This window comes from Salmo trutta, chromosome 5 (assembly GCF_901001165.1).
Source record: "Salmo trutta chromosome 5, fSalTru1.1, whole genome shotgun sequence".
Classification (NCBI taxonomy): domain Eukaryota; kingdom Metazoa; phylum Chordata; class Actinopteri; order Salmoniformes; family Salmonidae; genus Salmo; species Salmo trutta.
The window spans coordinates 32,203,006-32,230,320 of NC_042961.1; the positions used below are offsets into that span (position 1 = coordinate 32,203,006).

At 42.3% G+C, this 27,315-nt stretch overlaps 1 protein-coding gene across 7 annotated transcripts in view; it reads left to right on the forward strand.

Moving 5' to 3' along the window:
* LOC115194075 (fibroblast growth factor receptor 2) overlaps positions 1-27,315 on the forward strand; it is a 135,268-nt gene that overhangs the window by 40,004 nt on the left and 67,949 nt on the right. For 5 of the 7 annotated variants that reach the window (XM_029753420.1, XM_029753417.1, XM_029753422.1 and 2 more), the window contains 4 exons: positions 12,439-12,608; positions 19,540-19,663; positions 23,370-23,560; positions 25,041-25,185. In XM_029753420.1, the coding sequence (XP_029609280.1) occupies positions 12,439-12,608; positions 19,540-19,663; positions 23,370-23,560; positions 25,041-25,185 (630 nt within the window). Of the gene's footprint in view, positions 1-12,438; positions 12,609-19,539; positions 19,664-23,369; positions 23,561-23,999; positions 24,139-25,040; positions 25,186-27,315 lie in introns of all 7 variants that reach the window. The other 2 variants (XM_029753419.1, XM_029753421.1) reach the window with 1 other exon arrangement.

Genomic DNA, 27,315 nt, shown 5'->3' on the forward strand with positions numbered 1-27,315 from the left:
CTTTTTCGCGAATGCGCACCGCATTGATTATATGCAACGCAGGACAGGCTAGATAAACTAGTAATATCATCAACCATGTGTAGTTAACTAGTGATTATGATTGATTGATTGTTTTTTATAAGATAAGTTTAATGCTAGCTAGCAACTTACCTTGGCTTCTTACTGCATTCGCGTAACAGGCAAGCTCCTTGTGGAGTGCAAAGTAAAGCAGGTGGTTAGAGCGTTGGACTAGTTAACCGTAAGGTTGCAAGATTGAATCCCCAAGCTGACAAGGTAAAAATCTGTCGTTCTGCCCCTGAACAAGGCAGTTAACCCACCGTTCCTTGGCCGTCATTGAAAATAAGAATGTGTTCTTAACTGACTTGCCTAGTTCAAAAATATTATAAAGAAAAAAGATATCGGCAAATCGGTGGCCAAAAATACCGATTATCGATTGTTATGAAAACTTGAAACCGGCCCTAATTAATCGGCCATTCCGATTAATCGGTCGACCTCTAATCCTGACTAGTTGCATCACTGCCTAGTATGGCAACTGCTCGGCCTCCGACGTTAAGGCACATCATAGGGTTGTGAGTATGGCCCAGTACATCACCGGGGCCAAGCTTCCAGCCATCCAGGACCTCTATACCAGGCGGTGTCAGAGGAAGGCCCTAAAAATTGTCAAAGATTCCAGCCACCCTAGTCATAGACTGTTCTCTGCTAACGTACGGCAAGCTGTACCGGAGCGCCAAGTGTAAGTCCAAGAGGCCTAGACTGAACAGCTAATCAAATGGCTACCCAGACTATTTACATTGCGCCGCCCCCCCCCCACCCTACACTGCTGCTACTCTTTGTTATCATCTATTTATTTTATTTTTATTTTGCCTTTAACTAGGCAAGTCAGTTAAGAACAAATTCTTGTTTTCATTGACGGCCTAGGAATAGTGGGTTAACTGCCTTGTTCAGGGGCAGAACGGCTGATTTTTACCTTGTCAGCTCGGGGATTCGATCTTGCAACCTTTCGGTTACTAGTCCAACACTCTAACCACTAGGCTTCCTGCCGCAGTATACTACAATCTCCAGTAGTCACTTTAATGATTCTACCTACATGTACATATTACCTCAATTACCTCATCACAGGTGCCCCCGCACATTGACTCCATACCGGCACCCGCTGTATATAGCCACGCTATTTGTTATTTACTGCTGCTCTTTAATTATTTGTTCTTCTCATCTCTTACTCTTTTTTTTAGGTATTTTCTTAAAACTGCATTTTTGGTTAAGGGCTTGTGAGTAAGCATGTCACTGTAATGTCTACACCTGTTGTGTTCGGCGCATGTGATCGCATGAGTACCACTCTCCATATTTTCAAGCATAGTGGTGGCTGCATCATGTTATGGGTATGCTTGTGATCGTTAAGGACTGGGGAGTTTTTCAGGATAAAAAATAAATGGAATGGAGCTATGCACAGGGAAATCCTAGAGGAAAACCTGATTCAGTCATCTTTCCACCAGACACTGGGAAATTTATTCACCTTTCAGCAGGACAAATACCTTCAACAAGGCCAAATCTACACTGGAGTTGCTTACCAAGAAGACAGTGAATATTCCTGAGTGGCTGAATTACAGTTTTGACTTAAATCTACTTGAAAAGCTATGGCAAGACCTGAAAATGGTTGTCTAGCCATGATCAACAACCAATTTGACAGAGTTCAAACATTTTTGAAGTATAATGGGCAATTGTTGCACAATCCAGGTTTGGAAAGCTCTTAGAGACTTACCTGGAAAGATTCAACGCTGTAATCACTGCCAAAGGTGCTTCTACAAAGTATTGACTAAGGGGTGTGAATACTTAAGTACATTAAATGTTAATGTGTTTCATTTTCAATAAATTAGCATACATTTCTAAAAACATGTTTTCACTTTGTATTGTGTGTAGATGGGTGAGATTTTTTTTTTTACTTAACCCATTTCGCACTGTACCTACAGTTTATGGAAAATGTGCTCTTTTAGTATTTATCCAGTAGGTTTCCTGAAGGAAAAAGCCTCCACTTCTATTGTAAAGATAATAAAACAAAGAACGTATAGTAAATACTACATTAATGTCCGCAAAAACACTACACTAAATACTACAGTGTACTACAGTCTGCAAAAACACCAGTAAGTACTACAGTATACTACAATCTGAAAAAAACACTACCTGAATTACTATAGTATATACTAGAGTTTTATTTTACTACAGTATTTATACTATAGGTAACTGTAAATACTACAGTATACTTTTATTTATTTTATTTTCATTATTTTATTTAACTAGGCAAGTCAGTTAAGAACAAATTCTTATTTACAATGACGCCCTACATCGGCCAAACCCGGACGATGCTTGGCCAATTGTGCGCCGCCCTATGGGACTCCCAATCACAGCCGGTTGTGATACAGCCTGAATTCGAACCAGGGTGTCTGTAGTGGCGCCTCTAGCACTGAGATGCAGTGCCTTAGATTGCTGCGCCACTCAGGAGCTACATTATACTACAGTAAAAACTACAGTCAGCAAAACACTACAGTAAATACTATAGTATTTATACCATCGTATACTATAGTATTTTTTTATGTCGGGAGCACCTGGGGTAGTCAGGCCATATCTCTATCAGACCTTCTAGGCAATCTAGGGAAGAAGAATTCCTAGCATTCCTGCTGTAGCCGGAATCTCTCAGGTTGTCAGGCCCGAAGGGGCCAGTCAGCTGGACTCATCCAATATGTCAACTCCCATCTGGACTGGGTTATGGACCTGATGGGGTATGGGCTTTGTGTAGTGTGTGTGTGTGTGTGTGTGTGCGTGTACAGTGCATTCGGAAAGTATTCAGACCCCTTCACTTTTTCCCCATTTTGTTACGTTGATCATCCTTGAGATGTTTCTACAACTTGATTGGAGTCCACCTGTGGTAAATTCAATTGATTCAACAGGATTTGGAAAGGCACACACCTGTCTATATAAGGTCCCGCAGTTGACAGTGCATATCAGAGCAAAAACCAATCCATGAGGTCGAAGGAATTGTCCGTACAGCTCCGATACAGGATTGTGTCGAGGCACAGATCTGGGGAAGGGTACAAAAAATGTCTGCAGCATTGAAGGTCCCCAAGAACACAGTGGCCTCCATCATTCTTAAATGGAAGAAGTTTGTAACCACCAAGACTCTTCCTAGAGCTGCCCGTCCAGCCAAACAGAGCAATTGGGGGAGAAGGGCCTTGGTCACTGAGGTGACCAAGAACCATTTGGTCACTCTGACAGAGCTCCAGAGTTCCTCTGTGGAGATGGGCGAACCTTCCAGGAGGACAACAATATCTGCGGCACTCCACCAATCAGGCCTTTATGGTAGAGTGGCCAGACGGAAGCTGCTCCTTAGTAAAACGCACATGACAGCCCACTTGGAGTTTGCCAAAAGGCACCTAAAGGACTCTCAGACCATGGGAAATAAGATTCTCTGGTCTGATGAAACCAAGATTGAACTCTTTGGCCTGAATGCCAAGCGTCACATCTGGAGGAAACCAAGTGAAGCGGTGAAGCATGGTTGTGGCAGCATCATGCTGTGGGGATGTTTTTTGGAGACTAGTTAGAATCGAGGGAAAGATAAACGGAGCAAAGTACAGAGAGATCCTTGATGAAAACTTGCTCCAGAGCGCTCAGGACCACAGACTGGGGTGAAGGTTCATCTTCCAACAGAACAACGACCCTCAGCACACAGCCAAGACAACGCAGGAGTGGCCTCTGGAGAGACCTGAAAAAAGCTGTGCAGCGACGCTCCACATCCAACCCGACAGAGCTTGAGAGGATCTGCAGAGAAGAATGGGAGAAATTCTCCAAATACAGCTGTGCCAAGATTGTAGCGTCATACCCAAGAAGACTCGAGGCTGAAGTCGCTGCCAAGGGTTCGTCAACCCAGTAGTGAGTGAACGGTCTGAATACTTATGTAAATGTAATATTTCCGTAAAAAAAATGTTTATATATATATATATATTTGCATTTTTTTTTTAAAACATTTAAATATTTGGTTTGTCATTATGGGGTATTGTTTGTAGATTGATGAGGGGAAAAATCTATTTAATTAATTAGAAAATATGGCTGTAACGTAACAAAATGTGGAAAAAGGGAAGGTTTCTGAATACTTTCCAAGTGCAATGAATGTGTGTGTGTGTGTGTCACAGGGCTGAAGTGAAGACGAGGGCTTCCACATCTTCTTAAAATTTTCCACAGGCATCCTGCCTCACTGTGGGCTGAACCCCCCCCCCCCCCCCCCCCCCTTTAGGGCCAACTGTAATTACCTGAAATCCATTTAATGCGGTGGATAGGAACTCTGCAAGGAGAGGAAAATGGAGAGGAAAAAATGATAATTCTGGTGGTAATAAGCTGTTTGAAAACAAAGTAACAGCTGTTTTGGCAGCACTGTCCAATTTTCTCCTGGTGTTTTTTGTATGATTTCTGAACACGGAATATAAAAAATAAAGAGAGAGGGAAGAGTGGGGGAAAAGGAAAAGGGAAAAAAAGGGGAAGGTTGAGGCCTTTAACTACAGCTTTCTGGTTTGGATCAGCACCAGCTCTTCTCTGTGTACGCTGTGGAGCTCTGTTCCCCGGCCCACTTCTGGAGGGGGGATGTGGAGGTATCGGAGGGGGAAAAAGGAAGGAGATAGGGGGGTGGGGGATTATGTTTCAGTGTCTGCCTCAGCTTCTACTCTGAACACTTTTATTCCACTTTCTATAAAAGACATTGAACAACAACACAATCACAACCCGGCCCCCCCCAAAATACAAGGAGAAAAAGTTATGAGCTAAGTTGTACCCACTGTCCGGTGTGATTGGAGGAAACAAGCAAGGCCCAGCGGAAGGATCATGTTGAAGGCTTTGTTTTTCGGGGAAGCATTGACATCAGTAGAAGGTCAGAGTGGATGTGGGGTTCCAGTCTCATTGGTTCTGTTGTTCTCTGGTCTGTTAAGGAGATCAACCTTAATTGCTCCCGTTTGTCTTCGTTTGACACATCTGTAGGGTACGTAGACCGGACAGTTGATGTAAAATTTGTGGATTTGATGCCTCAATTTTATAAAAGTCTAATATAATTTGCTGCTTTGTTGTGTTTGTCCTATGTATATTTGTAGCTCAAGTACTGTACTACTAAATTAATGTCTACAGTATTGGAAAAATTTGTGGATTTCATGCCCTGATGTTACAACTTTAAGCAGTTAGTACTGTGATTTGCCACTTATGGTTGTGCCTCACTTCTCATATTGAATATACAGTACATTCTTGTTCTATAATAACATGGGCTAACCCCAGAATGCCACAGAGTAAACAGTGAGATGAGCTGTCCGGATCCAGAGGGCTTAAGGGTCATAGTTCACCCGAGAGAGACGAGCTCCCGACGGGGGCATACACCACCTTAATCTGTCTGTATGGCGGAGTGTTGAAAAAGAGAAGAAGATGAAAAGAGGTAAAGATGATGAAAGTGAGCGAAGACAATGTCTGCAGAGAAAATAAGAGTTGAAAGAGAGAATATGGGAAGAAATGGAAAGAGGAGGTAGAGATAGTGAGAGTGAAGGAAAGGGGCTGAAGAGAAGCTAACTAGCCTAATTATAGTGTGTTAGTTCATCCCGGAAGGAAGAGCATGGTTTACTTCTGTATCAAAGTATGTGTGTACTGCTCAGTTTGCATGCCAGAGAAAATGATGGGAGGTGACTGACTCCGATAGTATTCCGATTGCACTCTGGTGGCCGGGAAATGGAGAGAGAGGGGTGGAAAGGGAAGCACAGAGGCCCAAGAACAAGAAGGCTAAACTCCTGTCCATTCCCTCAGTGGTCAAACTGATTGAAGCTAGGACAGGGGTGTCTCAAAGCCAGTATAACCCTGGAGTGTTCCCCATGTTCTCCCTGCTCCTGTCCTAGAGATATAGGAAGTGATGGTGGGGTGGCCATTGGTTGTCTTGTTGTTTCGCTCCAAGTTTCTCTTCCTCAGTGAGTTCATCTGCTTATGCAATCACTTTCCCAGGTGCAGAGAGAAAGAGAGAAACTGAGTGTGTTTGAGAGAGCGTGAGAGGGAGATAAAGAGAAGGGTCTTCAGTGAACTACAGATGACTGAGAGACCGAGAGGGGAAGTGGGGGAAAGAAAGGGAGGGAGGGGTGGAGAGATATGGGGTTAATGAGCTGCAGTTATGTAGGCCAAACAGAAGAGGGGTGTTCCTAATTTCCTATATGTGATCGACCGGCTCGATTTGGTCTTACGTAGCAAAATTTGAAATTGTGTTTTTTACATTGGATAAAAGCATAGACACAGCTAAAAACTGGTATATCATACACTACAGTTGAGGAACAATGGGAAAGTAATTCTGCTTTGAAAGTTGATGAACTTGTAAAATCATCTTTGAGAAAATGGCCCTTCAATGTTTTTGTACAGATACTGGAGAGCTCTTTGTCTACACCCATTCAGCCTCGTTCACACCCTCTTAATCTTTAGTCCCATTTATCTCTTTAAGGACTCACGTGAGGCCATGTACTAAACAACCAAAGGTTTTAAGACTAAAGGCTTGTTTACTACGGTGTGTTCGTAAATTTAATCTGGAGTGCCAGAGGGTTTTCTGGGCGTTTGAGTGTTGTCAGATTTTCCGTTTGTAAATTCAGAGCATTTCGCTCTTGGCGCGTTCGGAGCGCACAATGGATGCTCTGGACGAGGAGTAGGGTTGATTAGAGCGTTCTGACCTAACATCAGCAGTCAAGCACCCAGGCTAAGTGGCTAACGTTGGCTAGCTTGCTAGCTACTTCCAGACACAAATGAGAGAACAGCTCACTCTGACCATCTTACTTGCCCCAGCAGAGGTGGTTAGGCTGTTTTTCTATTCTGTGCGAGATATAAATATTTCCAGAGTGTTGGTGACTGCAACTGTGCTGCTGGCAACAATTTAATTAAGCTTTTTTGACAATGTTTACTGACACCGGCCATATTCAACAGGTGTTGAGTGTTTGTAAATATGTCAGTTATTCTGCGCTCTGGCACACTCAAACGAGAGTGCACTGAAATCGTAGTAGATAGCCAGAGCGAATTTACCAGCTACGTCTAACGACAGTTGTTTCAGTGACATCATGAACATTCTTCTGAAATGGTTACTTGCATAGTGGAGTCTTTTGTTTAGACATGTAGCTAGCTAGCAAAACAATGAACCAAAATCCCATCTCATAACGTTACTACCGTGCTTGTATCTGCAGGTAGCTAACCAAGCAGGTTCAATGTTAGCTAGCTAACATAAGGAAATAACTAGCAATGCAAATGGCACTGAGATACGAATAATATTACTACACCTATCATACATGTAACGTTAGCTAGCGAGCCAGCCAGCTAACGTTATCTAGCTAGCTAACAGAACACTTGAAATGAAAACGACTTTCTGAGAAAATTAGAAACGTGTAATATCTGAAAATGTAGCTAGCTAGACTCTCTTAACTGTATACATGGATGGACTCATATCTCTCTCTGTCACAGATGCCATGGTTGCCCTTAATTTGAAGATGTAATCCGGAGACAGGTGTTTTATCCAACAACTTTCTGTGTGTTCTCTTTTTGACTCTCTCTGCATATTTGCAATCAAACGGACTGACTCTCTCTGCATATTTGCAATCAAACGGACGGAATCTCCTTAGCTATCATACTCTAATTCCACTGATTTAAAAACTCGGTCCTTCAGAAAGTGGAGAGTAACACTTATGCAGTTCTACTATGTGCTAGCTTTTAAAAAAAGCCGCATTAGAAAGGATTACCTACATATACTGACCAGCTCATGTTATAGACAGAAGTGTGTTACATGGCAGACCAATCCAAACCTATCTCTCGGCATGTCCAGCCCACTCATTATCTCAGCCAATCATGGCTAGTGGGAAGGTAGCTGACTTTTTCCATGGCTTAACCAACTAGACTCATAATTGAGCAATTGTATACATATTTACAGATGGCATACAAGTTTATTATTAAGGCACATAAACGTTCACATGTTCCAGAAGGCATTTTTGGCCAAAAACACATTTTATGTTCAAATTGCTATCCTGTGAAGTTGTGACCCGCGACAAAAGCCTAGTTTCCTGCAACTAGTCACATATGTCCCCATGGGGGTGTGTTTGAATGATGGACCGTGATCAGTGTGTGGGTAACTTACCCTCTACAATCCAAACATTGCTCACCCACAACAAACATGACATTATTTTTCTCCCTTCCTGAACATAATGATTATTTACAGGTGATAAATATTCCTTCTCCCCAACATATCTTCTCCGATGACAGGAGGATGAAAATTGTAATTTGAGCATGGTTGGGCTCTTTTCAGAAATGTTGAATTGACTCCCATTCAATTCAAGAGTTGAAATTCGAATTGAATTGGCCAACAGGATGTAGAATTTGAGCTTGAGTGACAGGAAGTAAAATGTTATTCAATGCAATTAAAATAAATTCCACTCAGTCTTAGAACATTAGAGTTTTATTGAATCTGACAGTTCACACTTCCAGATACCAAAGAATATATCACTTTTCTCTGGAAACAATGTTCATATACTCTATTAACCTCAGTGCTTAGAATAACCAATTATATTTCCACCAACCATTTAATTTGTTTGGCTTTTAGTGACTAAAATATTAGTCACACACCTATTTTTCAGTGGCAACTGACGAGACTATAACTGACTAAATAGACCAGAAAAAAATATAACCAAACAAAAATTATTTTTCATTTCAGTTGACTAAAACGAGACGAGACAAAATTATCTCTGTGACTAAGATCTGACTACTAAGTGGACTGGACGCAAGTTTTTGGAGCAATGGAGAGCTTTTCGGTAATAAGCACAATATTAGCAGCACAGTTCTGTTCAGAAGTGGGAAGGATGCCTCACACCTGTTACAGCCTACATTAAATAGCCATCATTAGCACATTAGAGACTGCTGCCTATATACATAGACTTGAAATCACTGGCCACTTTAATAAATCGAACACTAGTCACTTTAATAATGTTTACATATTTTGCATTACTCATCTCATATGTATATACTGTATTCTATTCTACTGTATATTAGTCTATGCCGCTCTGACATTGCTCGTCCATATATTTATATATTCTTAATTTCATTCCTTTACTTAGATTTGTGTGTATTGGGTATATGTTGTGAAATTGTTAGATATTACTGCACTGTCGGAGCTAGAAACACAAGCATTTCGCTACACCTGCAATAACATCTGCTAAACACGTGTATGTGACCAATCAAATTTGATTTGATTTGATCAGCTGGTGAGCTACGGGGGAGCAAGTGAGGAGTGTGGGCAGACAAGCTCCGCTCTGGCTCTGCTTCCAATTATACACATTGCGCAGGCTAATTTCTTGCTTCACCTTAGCTAACCATCAACTTTCTAGTCAGCTACCCTTTGCCTGGTTAAGAAACACAAGCTGCTTTATGAAATAAAAAACAATAGCAGCATTGAGATTAATAGTAAAACAACAGTCAAGCTATTTCTCTCCAATGAGTAGTCTATAGAAAAGTATGTCTTTGAATTTGTAGTCTTGCTCAACCCTCCCACTTTTCCTCAGAGAAAACAGCTTGATTCTAGCCCTTAGGCTACCGTTCAAAAGACATGACCCATAATACCAGCGCTATGTTTTTTTCTGTCTATCGTGCATTGGTGGGCCGCATGTTACGTTCATAAAGCATATCGAGGGCCGTTCTAAAACTAGGCTACTTGCGGACTGGACCGCTAACCATTTGTTTAGGCTACACCTTGTTCAGTCATGCTATCTCATTAACTAGCTATAGCTAACAACCTGGGGTGCGTTCAGCAGGTGGCAATGTTTTGGATTGTTCAGATATGCAAATAACTGCCACGGTAATTACCCGTTATTAAAAAACACATTTAGCTTCTCCTGGCTTCCATGCGTAGCCTACAAGCCACTGATGCAGACCTTTGGAACATCTACATTTTAAAAAGTCTAATAAATCCATGTAATACAGCATGTAGTCATTTTCAGAAGAACAGAATAGCATGCTCTGAGTTGTCGTTATGTTAGGCCCTGATCTGGCTATGCCTTATGGCTGTGGGATACACTAGTTCATTTAGCAGACAAGATTTGATTAGAATTAAATGGCATTATTTAATATTATGAAGAATACAATTGAACATAGCTGAATAAAATAGAAAGGATATTTTCTCCAAACAATTTGGGGGGGTTCGCACATACAGTTATTCTGTGTTGATAGGTCAACAAAGAAACAGGTACCCCTATATGCTTAATTTAGTTATTTATGTAACTTTAGTTCTGATACAAACTCTGGGCTATATGTTTAGATTTTTAATACTTTAATATAATTTTTTTTTTAACCCTTTTTTTTTCTCCCCAATTGGTAGTTACAGTCGTGTCCTATCACTGCAACTCCCGTACGACCTCAGGAGAGGGGAATGTCGAGCACCATCCGTCCGGCGAAACACGACCCTGCCAAGTCGCACTGCTTCTTGATACACTGCTCGCTTAACCCAGGAAGCCAGCCGCACCAATGTGTCGAAGAAAACATTGTACAACTGGCGACTGAAGTCAGCGTGCATGTGCCCGGACTGCCACAAGGAGTCGCTAGAGCGCGATGGGACAAGGACATCCTGGCCGGCCAAATCCTCCCTTAACCCGGACGACGCTGGGCCAATTGTGCGCTGCCTCATGGGTCTCCCGGTCGCGGCCGGCTGCATCACAGCCTGTCAGGTCTCTCCAGAGATGTTCGATCGGGTTCAAGTCCGGGCTATGGCTGAGCCACTCAAGGATATTCAGAGGCTTGTCCCGAAGCCACTCCTGTGTTGTCTTGGCTGTGTGCTTAGGGTTGTTGTTCTTTTGGAAAATGAACCTTCACCTCAGTCTGAGGTCCTGAGCGCTCTGGAGCAGGTTTTCATCAAGGATCTCTCTGTGCTTTGCTCTGTTCATCTTTCCCTCGATCCTAACTCGTCTCCCAGGCCCAGCCGCTGAAAAACATCCCCACAGCATGATGCTGCCACCACCAGCTTCACCGTAGGGATATTGCCAGGTTTCCTCCAGGTGTAACGCTTGGAATTCAGGCCAAAGAGTTCAATCTTGGTTTCATCAGAGCAGAAAATCTTGTTTTTCATGGTGTGAGAGTCTTTAGGTGCCTTTTGGCAAACTCCAAGCGGGCTGTCATGTGCCTTTTACTGAGGAGTGGCTTCTGTCTGGCCACTACAATAAAGGTCTGATTGGTGGAGTGCTGCAGAGATTGTTGTCCTTCTGAAAGGTTCTTCCTTCCTCCACAGAGGAACTCTGGAGCTCTGTTAGAGTGACGATTGGGTTCTTGGTCACCTCTCTGACCAAAGCCCTTCTCCGATTGCTCAGTTTGGCCGAGCGGCCAGGTCTAGGAAGAGTCTTGGTGGTTCCAAACTTCTTCCATTTAAGAATGATGGAGGCCACTGTGTTCTTGGGGACCTTCAATGCTGCAGACATTTTTTGGTACCCTTCCCCAGATCTGTGGCTCGACACAATCCTGTCTCGGAGGTCTACGGACAATTCCTTCGACCTCATGGCTTGGTTTTTGCTCTTACATGCACTGTCAACTGTCAGACCTTAGGTGTGTGCCTTTCCAATATTTCAGTATTTTATTTGTAATAAATTTGCAAAAATGTCTAAAAACCAGTTTTTGCTTCGTCATTATTGGGTATTGTGTGTAGTTTGATGAGGAAATAAAAACAATATTTAATCAATTTTAGAATAAGGCTGCAATGTAACAAAATGTGGAAAAAGTGAAGGGGTCTGAATAATTTCCAAATGCACTGTATTTACCCCAAAAATATATAGGGGATTGGAAATGATGCAGACAATAACATTGATGTAACCACCATCTATCTGCAATATTAAAGCTGATCCTGTAACACACTAAAGATACCAAATTTGTTTGCGTTTTAAGTGTTTGTTCAGTGTGAATTATGCCATGTCCCAAATGGAACCCTATTCTCTATTTAGTACAATTTATAGGGAATAGGGTGCCATTTGGGCAGTAGCCTGTGAATTAATGGCTAAGTTGTGTTATCCAGACAGCCCTGTGTTGTGAAGGGGGCCAGGTATGTGTGAACAGCAGTAAAGGGTTTGCCCCCTCGGTCATGCCTTCCCATGCCCCCCCACCTCCACTGTCTGGGGCCTCACTCTATCTCACTATCTCTTTTTCTGTTGAGAGTAGAGATAAAATGAGCAGAGTAACTCTCACAAATACCAGTGAAGTTTATTTTAGAATCCGGTTTAAGCTGATATTTACATGGTAATAACTAATTCACTATGTGGTAACAATGGATACTTTCTGGTACTTACCAAATATAATATGTTACATGTTCCTGTTTTGCTATAATTCTGTTATTGGGTTTAGAATGGACAGAATATTACTTGATTGGTTGTGTCTTTTCTTTAGGGGCGCCCTATTGGACGATGTTGGAGAAGATGGAGAAGAGGCTGCACGCGGTGCCTGCTGCCAACACAGTCAAGTTCCGCTGTGCTGCCGGGGGCAACCCACGTCCTAAGATGCGCTGGCTGAAGAACAGCCGACCATTCCGACAGGAGGACCGCATGGGCGGGTATAAGGTACCCGAGAACCCTGCGCTGCAGCATGCACGGAGTTTCTCACGACTAGTGTCTTGGAAAAGTCTATGTAGTTAAATGTTTCAATCGAGTTTACATTTCAATCAATCAATCAAATTTTATTTGTCACATACACGTGTTTAGCAGATGTTATGACGGGTGTAGCGAAATGCTTGGTGAATGTTGTTTACTCTTCCAATGCTATTTTCTGCGTCTTGATCTTGATGCAGACTGTTGCCCTTCCAGTTTGGCTCTTAAAATCCGCTAATCACATTTCTCTGTCACCCAACCCCTCTACACCATCACTGGAGACAGAGGAGAGGAGGGCAGGGTGGCTGGTGTGAAATTGTATTCAGACATCCGTGTGTGTGCTCTCGATGGGACATTTTACTCACTCTCTCCCCCAGCTTTAAATGTCTCTCAACTCGCCCAATTAGAAAACCCAAACATACAGTAAAACTTTAGGTCACATAGACAGTAAGCAAGTAGAAAGTGACACAAATGAAGAGAACAACAATTGGTACAATCAGGGTTCACGTTAGAGTTCCAAAATGTGCATTTTCAGAACACAGATCTTCAAGAAATCTCAGTTTAAAACATTTCCCGTGTTTTATATAAAGTCAACCGTGTTTTTTTTCTTCAATAGAGTGAGCAGGGGCATGCAACTATAGTGCAACACATTCTGTAGAAAATGTCATCTGATGAAAATGAAGCTAACAGAAGTACAACGAATGGCCTTCATATTTATCATAGAAAGAATGTAGCCAATTGGAGAAATGCAACTGAAGCAAAAAATGTCTGATGCCGAACAGAAATTATAATAAGAAGCATTTTAGATCTGCAGAAATGGCCACGGGATGGTTTTTCAATACCGCCAATATTGTTGAAACTATATATTTTACTTGTTTAAATAAATTAGCGCCGGCCCGCCACAAGGAGTTCCTAGAGTGCGATGAGCCAAGTAAAGCCCCCTCGGCCAAACACTCCCCTAACCCGGACTGGGCCAATTGTGCGCCGCCCTTTGGGACTCCCTGTCACGGCCGTTTGTGAAAGCCTGGGATCGAACCTTGGTCTGTAGTGACGCCTCAAGCACTGCGATGTATTGCCTTAGACCGGTGCGCCACTCGGGAGGCCCTGTATCTACTTTTTAACCTCTTTGGGGTAGGTGGGACGCTTGCGTCCCACCTACTCAACAGCCAGTTGAATCCCGTGGCGCGTTATTCAAATACCTTAGAAATGCTATTACTTCAATTTCTCAAACATATGACTATTTTACAGCATTTTAAAGACAAGACTCTCGTTAATCTAACCACACTGTCCGATTTCAAAGGATTTACAACGAAAGCAAAACATTAGATTATGTCAGCAGAGTACCCAGCCAGAAATAATCAGACACCCATTTTTCAAGCTAGCATATAATGTCACATAAACCCAAACCACAGCTAAATGCAGCACTAACCTTTGATGATCTTCATCAGATGACAATCTTAGGACATTATGTTATACAATACATGCATGTCTGTTCAATCAAGTTCATATTTATATCAAAAACCAGCTTTTTACATTAGCAGGTGACTAGCATGTGACTAGCATTCCCACCGAACACTTCCGGTGAATTTACTAAATTACTCACGATAAACGTTCACAAAAAACATAACAAATATTTTAAGAATTATAGATACAGAACTCCTCTATGCACTCGATATGTCCGATTTTAAAATAGCTTTTCGGTGAAAGCACATTTTGCAATATTCTAAGTAGATAGCCCGGCATCACAGGGCTAGCTATTTAGACACCCAGCAAGTTTAGCATTCACCAAAGTCAGATTTACTATAAGAAAAATGTTATTACCTTTGCTGTCTTCATCAGAATGCACTCCCAGGACTTCTACTTCAATAACAAATGTTGGTTTGGTCCCAAATAATCCATAGTTATGTTCCAACAGCGGCGTTTTGTTCATGCGTTCAAGACACTATCCGAAGGTTAAATAAGGGTTACGAGCATTGCGCATTTCGTGACAAAAAAATTCTAAATTACCGTACTTCGAAGCATGTCAACCGCTGTTTAAAATCAATTTTTATGCTACTTGTCTCATAAAAAAGTGATAATATTCCGACCGGCAAAGCCTGTTTACATTCAACGAGAGAAAAAGTAAAAGCATGCTATCCCCTAGTGCACGAGCCTCGTCTAATGGCCGTCTGATAGAGCACTTGCCAAACGAGCTAGTGTGTTTCAGCCTGGGCATTGAATTACGTCATTCAGCTTTTTCCCGGGTTCTGAGAGCCTATGGGAGCCGTAGGAAGTGTCACGTTACAGCAAAGATCCTCAGTCTTCAATAAACAGAGGCAAGAAGAACAACCACTTGTCAGACAGGCCACATCCTGGTTAGAATCTTCTCAGGTTTTTGCCTGCCATATGAGTTCTGTTATACTCACAGACACCATTCAAACAGTTTTAGAAACTGTAGGGTGTTTTCTATCCAAAGCCAATAATTATATGCATATTCTAGTTACTGGGCAGGAGTACTAACCAGATTAAATCGGGTACGTTTTTTATCCGGCCGTGTAAATACTGCCCCCTATCCCCAACAGGTTTTAAGTAAATATCTGCACCTGTCACATTATTTTACATAATGAAGCTTACCAGTAGTTCCCAGTCACAGTTTGTTTACAAGCACACAACGACGAGAGACATGAGCCTTACCGAATATCCCAGGATGGCACAAGGTCGGTATGAAGGTATGACAATCTGAAAATCGCCCAAGCATTAAACACACGAAGAGGTGTCCTAGGATTCAACTCTAAATGCAAATGTAGTCCTGAAGGTTTTTTCTCAATACTTTTGATTTCAATATTTTTCTATTCTATTTCTATTCAATATTCTATATCTATTTTAGAAATGTCTTTAAAAAAAGGCCAGGAAACTTTATTCAATTGCACTTCACATTTTTTTTTTATATTCCAAATTGACATTTTTTGTTCTAACAGAGGAAGTCTGGAGAGAAAGTTTCATAAATATTTCACTACAGCCTCTGTGGTACTTATAAGATAACAGTTAGTGAGTTGATTTATTTGTCCTGAAAATACCTGCGGCCACATGTAATTGGAAACAGGGAAAGTCAAACTGGGCCCGGTTACCCGATACCAATGGAACTTTGGCTTATGAGTGTTTTAACATTGCATCTTTCCTACAACGGCCAAAGATGTAACATGCGTTTCCCAAAACACTCAACATGCGTTGTTGGAGCATGTGTCGATACGGATAGGATCGGAAGAAGGTTAGTGCTGTTCTTGTATCAGCTTTCTCAATTCAAATCTTACCTTAACATTATAAATACTTCACACTTCTGATGACGAATCAGCTCCTAGAGAGATATTACCAGCTTATTCTACTTCTGACCCCCCCAAAAAATGTGCATGTTAAGCTACATCATTAAATATATTGAGACAAATTACAGACAGTATCAAAATATAACTACATTTATTGAACATTAAATTGATTTCAATATGATTAAAATAGGCCTGTAGCCTACTGTATTTATATTTTAATTCAGTCATCTGTTTTCATTTGAAGCATATTTTTAAACGTTGCTTGTTTGTATCAATTGCAAAGACATTGGCAACTTTGTATTTGTAGTCAACTTTGTTCTGAAGTTGTCAGCGGTCACCAAGAGACGGGTAAACCATGAGATTCTATGTTTAGTAGAGATATTCTGTGTATAAAGTGACACGAGAGGGCAAAAAAGCATCTAATGACACACTTACAGTAGCTGCTCTACAAGTGGTCTGAGGCTGGCGTTAGATTACGAGCATTATCAAGTGCAACGTTAATAACGACGGTTTTGGGAAACAGCTCAGAGATTTAATGATGCCCCTACGAAGGTTCTAACGATGAACTTTGCCTTAAGATGCTTTTGGGAAACCGGGCCCTGGCCAGTAATGTTTTATTTCCTCTCAGCATTAAATGGATGTTAAGAGCTACATTTCGTCTGAAAAGCCTGAATTCCTCCCATCTGTCATAGTCTATTTGGGTTGGAGTTCAACATTTGTGTTTGGGTCAGAGAGAACCCTCGGTCACTTTTTACAAGCTTCACAATAGCCTCAAATATATGAAGCTACTTAAGCTGAATAAGATTGTGGAATCATCCAATTCTAATTGCCCTAATGAACTGTATTTGATCAAAATCGAATCAAACGGTATGCAATTAAAAATCACATCACACTTTACAGTGATAGATTCATTTGCAAGTCATCCAGTGTGTTTGGATGTGATAGGGAAGGAACAAAGTAGTTAATGGGTGATCGTTTACGAGAAAACACAGCCATCTCTTCATGGGAATTTCCGGAGAATATGTTGATGTAGCCACAAGTGCGCTAATATGTTTCCCCTTGTCTTTAATTCCGTAGAAAGTCTTTCTAGTAAATAGTGGTGTCACGATACCAGAATGACTTTAATACCGATACCAGGTTTAGTATCACAATACTTGATACCATCATGATACTTCATATCAAAACGATACCACAACAAAAAAAGAATGCGTATTCGCCAAAGAATGGCACTTGATCCAGCCATGTATGCATTAATTAATCAATTATACAATCAATTTTACTTTGTTTTTATCAACTACAAAACAACATAATGGTAATAACTTATTTGAATGGTAAATCTCTATTGATAAACTGGGTAAAACAAGATGTATCCTATGTCTATTTACAATACAGGTGAATGCGCTCTCCGTAGCCAATGTAAGACCTTTAAACAGGTTAACATTCACAAGGCCGCAGGGCTTGATGAATTACCAGGCCTCGTACTCAGAGCATGCACTGACCAGCTGGCAAGTGTCTTCACTGACATTTTCAACCTCTCCCTGACCCAGTCTGTAATACCTACATGTTTCAAGCAGACCTCCATAGTCCCTGTGCCCAAGAACACCAAGGTAACCAGTCTAAATGACGACCGACCCGTAGCACTCACATCTGTAGCCATGCTTTGAAAGGCTGGTCATGGCTCACATCAACACCATCATCCCATTCTACAGCTGCACCATTGAGAGCATCTTGACTGGCTGCATCACTGCTTGGTATGGCAACTGCTTGGCATCCTATCCTGATTGCCTAGTCACTTTTACCCCTACGTACATGTACTGTACATATTACCTCAACTACCTTGTGCCCCTGACTCGGTACTGGTACTCCTTGTATATAGCCTCATTATTGTTATTTTATTGTGTAACTATTTCCTTTTATTTATTTATTTAGCTCTTTTTGGGGCGGGAATTTCACATTAAAGTTTGTTGTATTCGGCGCATGTGACATACAATTTTATTTGATTTGAAGCTAGCAAAGAAAGTTAGCCTACAATTAAAGCTGGAAGCTACCGGTATTGTCTTGCATTGTAAAAGTGTTCTAGCCTGTATGGAAATTGTTTCGCAAACAGTAACGAACAGTTATAACATTTCTACGTGCTGTGTTGCATTATTGAAGTTTGTTAACTTCTGTGCAGCATCAGTGGGGAGCTAACAATGCAGTTCAGACAGCTCTAGCAATGAACGAGTAAGTGGAGCAGGCACTTTGCTCTTCCCACTATAAAGTGGCTGTGCTAATAGACATACTTGATCCTCTCAATCACATGAAATACATTTGATAGAAGTACCGAATGTAACAAAAATTCTAGTAAATTCTCGAGGGGGGGAAAGGTTAACCACAGTTCTGGTATACCGTGGAACACCACTTGTTAATACAGTATTCAGCAGAACTCCCTGTCCCCACTACATAGTGTCTTCAGTGACACTTCAGTAAACACACATACACATCACACTTGACTGGCCCCTGCTACAATAGAGGACCGTGGTCAGTGAACAGGGCTGAGATCCTTGCTTGTCTGTGTGTAGTCACCAGTGCAGGCCGCAGCCACAATGACCAAATGACCACATGTGGGCTTATACAGTACCAGTTGATTGTTAAGGGAGAAAACAAGTGCCTTAATATACAAAACAGAATGTACAGTGCAGTCTACGACTGTTTGATTTTCTATAAATAGTAAAAAGTAAAATATGGCAGTGGTTCCCAAACTGTGGGGCACAAGGTTATTATAAAAAAAAAAATTGGGGGGGTGGGGGACTCAGTCGGGCCTTCAACTTACTTTTGAAAATTGTAATAGTAGAACTTTGAAATTGGGTAGTGCATCAGCAGTTTTCCTCGTCAGTCATTGCAGACCTTAGAGCTATTTATAACTTGTCAGAATTGTCCATATCAACCTGCCCATGTCAGCTAAAGTTTTTTAGCTAGGTTTTTTAACCCATTGATTTTGTTATATTGTTTGTCACTCAGATATCACATGAACACACATACGACATGGCAAAATGTATAGAATTGCAGGAAATAAGCTTTAGATCTGCTAAATGTCCTCTCCGCCAACAAGAGGGGTGTGAACAGTTTGTGTAATGGACAGTGCTTGTGCCCATAGAAATAGACGAGGCGAGTGCGGGGTCGCGAGTGAAAATGACGGGAGGGGGGCCAGAGTAAAACATTTGAGAACCACTGTTCTAAGGAGTAGAAGGGTAAGTGGTAGCTTTAGGAGCGTTCCACTCCACAGTCCCAGCAAAACAGTGAACTTCCTTGGTAAGGGGTAGAAGCTCACCTTTGGACCAGTCTGTCACTACCCGTAATATTGTTTTTCACCATGATGCACTAGTGAGACCTGACCGCCTGTCACTCACCGTGCCTCCTCACTCACTCTCAATCTTATATAGTACTCTACATTTACATTTACATTTTAGTCATTTAGCAGACGCTCTTATCCAGAGCGACTTACAGTAGTGAATGCATACATTTCATTTCATACATATTTTTATTTTTTATTTTTTCTGTGCTATACTCTACAATTGTCTATTTTGGTCTGCATCCTTCCATCCATGCATTGTTTTCCCTCTCAGGTGCGTCACCAGCACTGGACCCTGATTATGGAGAGTGTGGTGCCGTCAGACAAGGGCAACTACACTTGCATGGTGGAGAACGCATACGGCGCCATCAATCACACCTACACCCTGGATGTAGTGGGTGAGTACTATACTGGGCTTGCCTGGGATGGAGGGAGGGATGAGGGGATGGAGGGATTGTGGGTTAATAATAATATCTGCAAGACACCCGTGGGGAGTTGGGGTCAGAGCCAGGGTCAGCTATTTACCAGTGTCCCTGGAGCATTTGGGGCACACTGACATATTTTTCATCCTGTTGGCTCTGCGATTCGAACCTATTGGTTACTGGCCTAATGCGCTAACCTCAAGACTACCTGCCACCCCTACCTAAACATTATCTGTTTGGACCAGCATTAGGGGTTCTGATGGCGGGGAGGGGGGGGGTTAATGCTGGCTGTTTGATCCCCCAGGTGCACGCTACTATACTCTATGCCGGTGCAGAGAAGGAATGCTTCCTAGGTGTGCCAGGTCTGTTTCTAAGGGCAGTATTGATGCATGTACTGTATGTATGCAGGGCCCTGGTCATTGCTCCTTGGTCACAATAGCCTGATTCACACCAAACCAGGCCGAACTAAACGGGGATTTCATGGTTACGTATCAACCACATTTACTGGAACTTTGTCGGGAAGGACAATGTGAAAAGAAAATATCCAAGCCAGGAAGGTACGGTTCGGGGTTGGCCCTACAGTGTGAATCAGGCAACTGTCAAGTGGACATCAGGACCAGGGATGTGACCGTCAGAGGAGCTGGAGAGGGACAGTGGGAGTGGCATGCTGCTGTGTTTCTCTCTGGGGGCAAACAGAACCAATGGGTTATCAGTATTACAAGGGGGCACAGCAAGTTCAAACCCAACTCACTAAACCCCTTTGCGCTGACCTTTGGAGCAAGCGAGAGAGAGAGAGAGAGAGAGTGTGTGTGTGTGTGTGTGTGTGTGTGTGTGTGTGTGTGTGTGTGTGTGTGTGTGTGTGTGTGTGTGTGTGTGTGTGTGTGTCATAGTGCTATACATGCATTTATGGAGAGACCTACACCTGACACATACTATACATGCAAACAAGCGTATATTTCACAGAAACACTCAAGTCACGAACATACTGTACGTTTCACAGAAGCACTAGAAGCACAGTGTGGTCCGAGAGCAGACTGGCTATAATTCAAAAGTAGCAGCGCTAAGCAGCCATCACGACTACATGATGAACCCTGTCAGGCTCCACAGGACTTGACCGAAGCGTGTCTTGTTTTAGCCTCTACCCTACACCTTTCGTTTAACAAAGTTTTTTTCTGTAACACACTAAAAGAGGATCTAAGAATTTTCCAAAAAGTTTTGTGAGCATAAGCTGTGGCACAACTAGATGCGTTGTAGATTTATGTGTGTTTGTGTATTTGAATGTGTGAAGATTTACTTATTTTAATTATTAGTAGAAATAATTATTATGATTTACTGACTGATGTTTGACAGTTTTTAACCTTTTACAGCAGTGGGCTGAATCAGGGTCACAGAGTGTTTTTTGGTAGTCTTAAACAAATCTATTTTGAAACAAAAGTATGCACTTCACACACATGGTTATAGTTTTAAGAAAAAGACACCATGTCAGATATAGAGTTGAAATGTATTACATTTTGAGTTTGCACCCCAATATTACACTTTATATACATCACAGAAGACTGAAATATAACAAAACCGTTTGACATAAAAACACTGGATTTTCGGTGGTTTAAAAGTAAGAATGTTTATGAAATTATCAAAAACGTTAATAACGTTCCACCCATGAGGCCCCCAGAGGGCGATTTGGTCATTTGACTGCAGGAAAATCAAATAAATATTATTTTGTGTTGTCTTGACTAGCTGTAGCCAAATATATTGTATTGGATAGCTTGCTAGTTATCATGCTCCTGAGTTGTTTGTGTAAAGGGAGAAGTGGGCACAGAGAGGGAGTAAGGTGTTTGCATCTGTTTGTGGTGTAGGGTACCTCATTCTCTCCATGTTAATATGTGTGTGTTTTTGTGTGTGTGAGAGACAGAAAGAGAGTGATTGAGAGACAGAGAGAGGTGTGCATGTGAGCGAGAGGGATGGAAGGAGGAGGGGCGGGAGACAATAAGCACGCTGAGCCAAAGGAATGCGTAGGGAGGAGGGAAAAAAAAGAGAGAGACAAGGGAGGGGTGGGAATCATCTGATCTGACAGAGAGAGAGAGAGGGTAGCACTTTGGCCTACTGACTGACAGACAGAGAGCACAGAGGCAGAGGACTATTGGCAAACCTCCTGACTGACTGACTGACTGACTGACTGACTGACTGACTGACTGACTGACTGACTGACTGACTGACTGACTGACAGACAGACAGACAGACAGACAGACAGACAGACAGACAGACAGACAGACAGACAGACAGACAGACAGACAGACAGACAGACAGACAGACAGACAGACAGACAGACAGACAGACAGACAGACAGACAGACAGACAGACAGACAGACAGACAGACAGACAGACAGACAGACAGACAGACAGACAGACAGACAGACAGACAGACAGACAGACAGACAGACAGACAGACAGACAGACAGACAGACAGACAGACAGACAGACAGACAGACAGACAGACAGACAGACAGACAGACAGACAGACAGACAGACATGGAAGTAGCCACTGGGCACAGACGTCAATTCAATATCTATTCCACGTTGGTTCAACGTAATTTCATTGAAATGACGTGGAAACAACGTTGATTCAACCAGTGTGTGCCCAGTGGGTATTCTCTCTATCTTCCTTTTTTTATTCATCCTCTTCACCCCTCTCACTTTCTCTTTTCAATCTCCATCTGTTAAGCTCCATTTATTCACTCTGATTATTTTCCCACCCCTTCCCCCTCCTCTCCTTTCTCTGTCAAATCTCCCCACCTAAAAGCCCTCCTTCTTTAACCCATCCAGTGCCCTGGGGGGTGTTGTGAAGGGGAGGCAGTGGTAGGGTAGTGTGTGAAAGGGGGCATTGTTCGGCAGGTCTTGCTCTGTTTGGATTTGCAGGCCAAATGTTTGCTTGCAAAAGAACGCAGATAGTTTTTAGTCAAGGAAAATGGTGTTTCTCTAAGACTGGTGCATATTTGAGTCGAAGCGTGGCTGTATAATTTAACCCTTACCAGGCCTCAGTGTCTGCTAATGTTTAGTTACAGTACTTCAAATAGTTGCCAAAGTTGCCAACATTTTGCAATTAAAGGCATTTTGAAATAGCATCGGATCAGAAAGTGACTGAAGTGAGTTTTTAGATTCAACTCCTACTACAGGTGTGTTTACTCCTTATCAGTAGAGATAACGCCTCTTTGTTTTGTGTGAATAATCTAAGTGGTGTGGTGATAAGACATAGACAGTTGTCTTGTCTTGACTCTGCTTGTCTCCCGGTTGTGGAATATTCACACGTGTCCACTGTTCCCCTAAACATCCAGACCAGGCCCCCTTCACAGCCTCAAAACATAAAAAACACAAGCATATAGTAAGAACAGTTTTTTTTACCATACTGTCCCAAGCCTTTGCATCAGGCTTTTGGCTAGTATTCTGTGCTCGTTTTCAGTTCCTTACACATAAAGTGTCTGTGTCTTAATGCTTAGTCTCAAGGTACCTAGTGGTGATCGAGCTTAGTTGATCAATTGACTGTCATTGACATTAGTAATACAAACCTGTCTATTCCTTAAGGGTGTACAGAGCAAGGTTGGGGTTTGAAATGGCCATGGTGAAGTCTCAATGCACAAACATAACTCATCATTTCACATCTTCCCCCTTTCTCTCTCCATCTTAGAACGGTCCCCCCATCGGCCCATTCTCCAAGCAGGGCTGCCAGCCAACACCAGTGTGCAAGTGGGGGAGGACGCACGCTTCGTGTGTAAGGTGTACAGCGACGCTCAGCCCCACATCCAGTGGCTGCAGCACATCCAGAAGAATGGTAGTCGCACTGGCCCAGACGGACACTCCTACGTCCGCGTCCTAAAGGTACTTTCCAGCCCTCCATGGCCTCTCATTGGCTGTTCTGACCTGAGCGGTGAAAATTATTGGCTCCTTCCTGTGACATATTCCTTTAAATATTTTTTTTCTTCAAAGGGTAGGCTAATAATTATTATGTTTTCAGGTTACCTTTTTGCCATTTGTAAAAGCTTTTTGTTAGTGTCCAATTTGTCTTCCTATAAGAGAGTGAAACTGAAAGAACTACATTTTCCCCCTTAACGAAGAATAATAAATACTCATTTTCCCTCTATACTACTTGAACACTCTAGCTGTGTTCCTGTCTGGGTGGCGGCTCCTTTACTCTCCTCTCCTTGCACTTAGATTGCAGATGTGACAGTTAACAGGCTTTTCTGTGTTTTTTCCCCTTGCTGCCGTGTGTGTGTGTGCACATGCGTGTTTTTGTATGTGTGTGGCTCACACACTCCAGCGCTCGGGCATCAATAGCTCGGACGTGGAGGTGCTCACACTCACCAACGTGACCGAGGAGGATGCCGGAGAGTATACCTGTAAAGTCTCCAATTATATAGGGGCGGTCAACCAGTCGGGCTGGCTGACCGTCATCCCAGGTAACCACTGACGCCTGACCCTTGACCTCTGTTGACCCCCTCCCTTATGGTCTCTTTGGGCCTGTTACTGACCCGGTTCACTGTGGTTTGGTGGTGTGCTGGTCTTGGTTCCTGCTGGGTTGTGGACTGACCTACTCTCTCCCAGTGTTCTACTGTTTTACTCCCAGCTGACACTGTACTGTGTCTGACTGTAACTGTACAGCCATGGAAATGCCCACTGGACCTGCACACCCATGCACTAACCTGCCATGTCCATCACGTGCCTCATCTCTATCGCTCGCTCTCGCTCTCTCAGTTGAAAGGTGTGATGTGTAAGTGTACAGGCTAGTGTTGGGTGCTGCAGTGGGGTGATCTCCATATCTTCTCCTTCTGTGGTTGTGTGCACTATGCATACACAGGCCTGGTGTGGACTTACTATTGGGCTCTGGTGTTGTGGGTGAAGGGATTTTTTTTACAGTGTTTTTGTGTATTGTGTTTCCTATTTTCCCCTGTGGTACGAGGTGCTCTTCCTGTTTGTTTTGAAAGCTCCTCCCATCTACTCTATATCTATATATGGGTCACCAGTTCTCCTCCCAGTGATGGACGCCATCCAGCTTCTCCTCTCTCCTGGTGTTGTGGATTTAATTGTTACATCTGCTTCCTCCTGCTCTCTTCTTCCCTCCCCTCTATTCTTACTCCGACTCCTTTCCCTTTATCTTACTTTCTTCCATTTCAACCCCCTCTATCCTCAAATATCCATCCTCTACTCTAATCCTTCATCTCCCCTTCTTTTCCTGCATCCTCCCTCCCTTTGTCTTCCTCCTTCTTCTTCCACCCCTCCTGTCCCATTCTCCGTCCCCCTTCCTTTCTCTTCCTTTCCTCCTTTTCATCGTCCTCCACCCTTCCTCCTATCCCTCTCCCAGACCGCAGGTGTTAACACCACGGACAAGGAGATTGAAGTCCTCTACCTCCCCAATGTCACTTACGAGGATGCTGGGGAGTATACGTGCTTGGCGGGAAATTCTATTGGGATCTCCTATCACACTGCTTGGTTGACGGTGCTTCCAGGTATATACACTCAACTATACTGCGCTCCCTTTCCCCCCTTTCTCTATCAATGTTGTCCACTAATGGTTCAATGTTCAGTCAATAAAGTTATTTCGATCATTTCTATGGGAAGAAGAACAGAGAAGTGAAAAGTCCCTCTGGAGTGAAAACAACCTAACTCAACGAAATAACAAAATATCATAGGGCTCCCGAGTGGCGCAGCGGTCTAAGGCACTGCGTCACAGTGCTAGCTGTGCCACTAAAGATCCTGCGCTCTAGCGACTCCTGTGGCGTGCCGGGCACATGCAAGCTGACACGGTCGCCAGGTGTACGGTGTTTCCTCCAACATATTGGTAAGGCTAGCTTCCGGGTTAAGCGGACTTTCGTCTCTCCTGAGTCCGTACAGCAGTTGCAGCGATGGGACAAGACTGTAACTACCAATTGGATACCACGAAATTGGGGAGAAAAACAGGTAAACTAAAAATTTAACTATCAGATTATTATGATGAACTTACACAGTCAACAACTCAACATCTAACTTAGTGTAATAGACACCTTTCTGTGTTTAACATTGCCACACAGAGGGCGATGCGCGCAAGTTGTTGGCAGAACAAGGGGGAGTTCTTATTTACATGTTGCTTATGAGTACATTTCACACTACTTTTTGATTATAATTGGATTTTAAGGCTCGTATGAATGTCCTGCGTAATATAATGTTTGTGACATCATCGCAAATCAACTGCATTATATTCGTTGGCTAGCTTTTGCTACAGCCTATGTAAATTAGCATTAGCATTCTAGCTAACAACTGCTGTATCCAAAATAGTTATTTGGCAAAGAGCACAACCAAATATAATCTTAGCAACTGTTCAAGCAATAATCAACACAACATTGTAAGTGTATGAGATCCTCAAAGTTATTTTGTTTAGAAGTAATAAAAAGTGTAAATCTAGGTTATGTTTAATGGGCGCAGATGGTGATGGGTTTCTTACTGCTGCCAAGAGTCGCACGCATCAGTACGTGACGTCAGTGTGTTGTGTACTGGAAAAGTGTCTATACTAGAGCAGGAATATGTATTCCATATATTCTGTTATCTTGATTGGCGACGTTTTGAAAGCTGAGGGCCTAATTAAGGGGCATTTGCTCAAGGCTTATTATAACTCCAGAGCGGAAGTTGACTTCCCCGAATGGCTCAAGTACAGTGCATTCGTGAAAGTATTCAGACCCCTTGACTTTTTCCAGATACTTTTCTAAACTCACTGGATTACAACCAAATTATGTGTACTACTATATTATGTATTGGATCACAAAAAATACACCTTTTACATTACTGTGTAGTTTACCAATAAAATGGTCTGACGGTGAAGTGGATATACGCTGTGTTCACATCCCGAACAAAATAAATTATCTCGCTACAATGCATTTTAATAGAAAGTTGGCAAAAATAGATAAGATATGTCTATTTGTGGAAAAATCACCCTGATTAACTCTTTAGTCATATCTCAGTTTATTAATTTGCGTATGGCATTGCCTACACCTTATTTTAAAAATTATATGAGCAAAAATATTCTATTTTATTTGGAACAGCAAGTCAAACAAAAGTAAACTGGCCTATTTATATGAATATGAATTCGAAGGGCAGAAATAATTTAATATAAAATCATCAGACCTCTCACTAAAGGCTTCAGTCAGTCATACAAAAGTTATACTTAAATCTGAACTGGTTCTCTCGCAGATTAGTAAGAATGTCTCACCCCATATTCAAGAATGTAATTTTCCCCTTTATTCAGATTACAAGAAAAAGGCCATAATGTATTATTCCAGCCCAGGTGCAATTTAGATTTTGGTCACTAGATGGCCGCAGTGTATGTGCAAAGATTTACACTGATCGAATGAACCATTGCATTTCTGTTCAAAATGTTGTATGAAGACTGCCCAAATGTGCCTAATTTGTTTATTAATAACTTTTCATGTTCAAAACTGTGCACTCTCCTCAAACAATAGCGTGGTATTATTTCACTGTAATAGCTACTGTAAATTGGACAGTGCAGTTAGATTAACAAGAATTTAAGCTTTCTGCCAATATCAGAAATGTCTATGTCCTGGGAAATGTTTTTGTTACTTACAACCTCATACTAATCGCATTAGCCT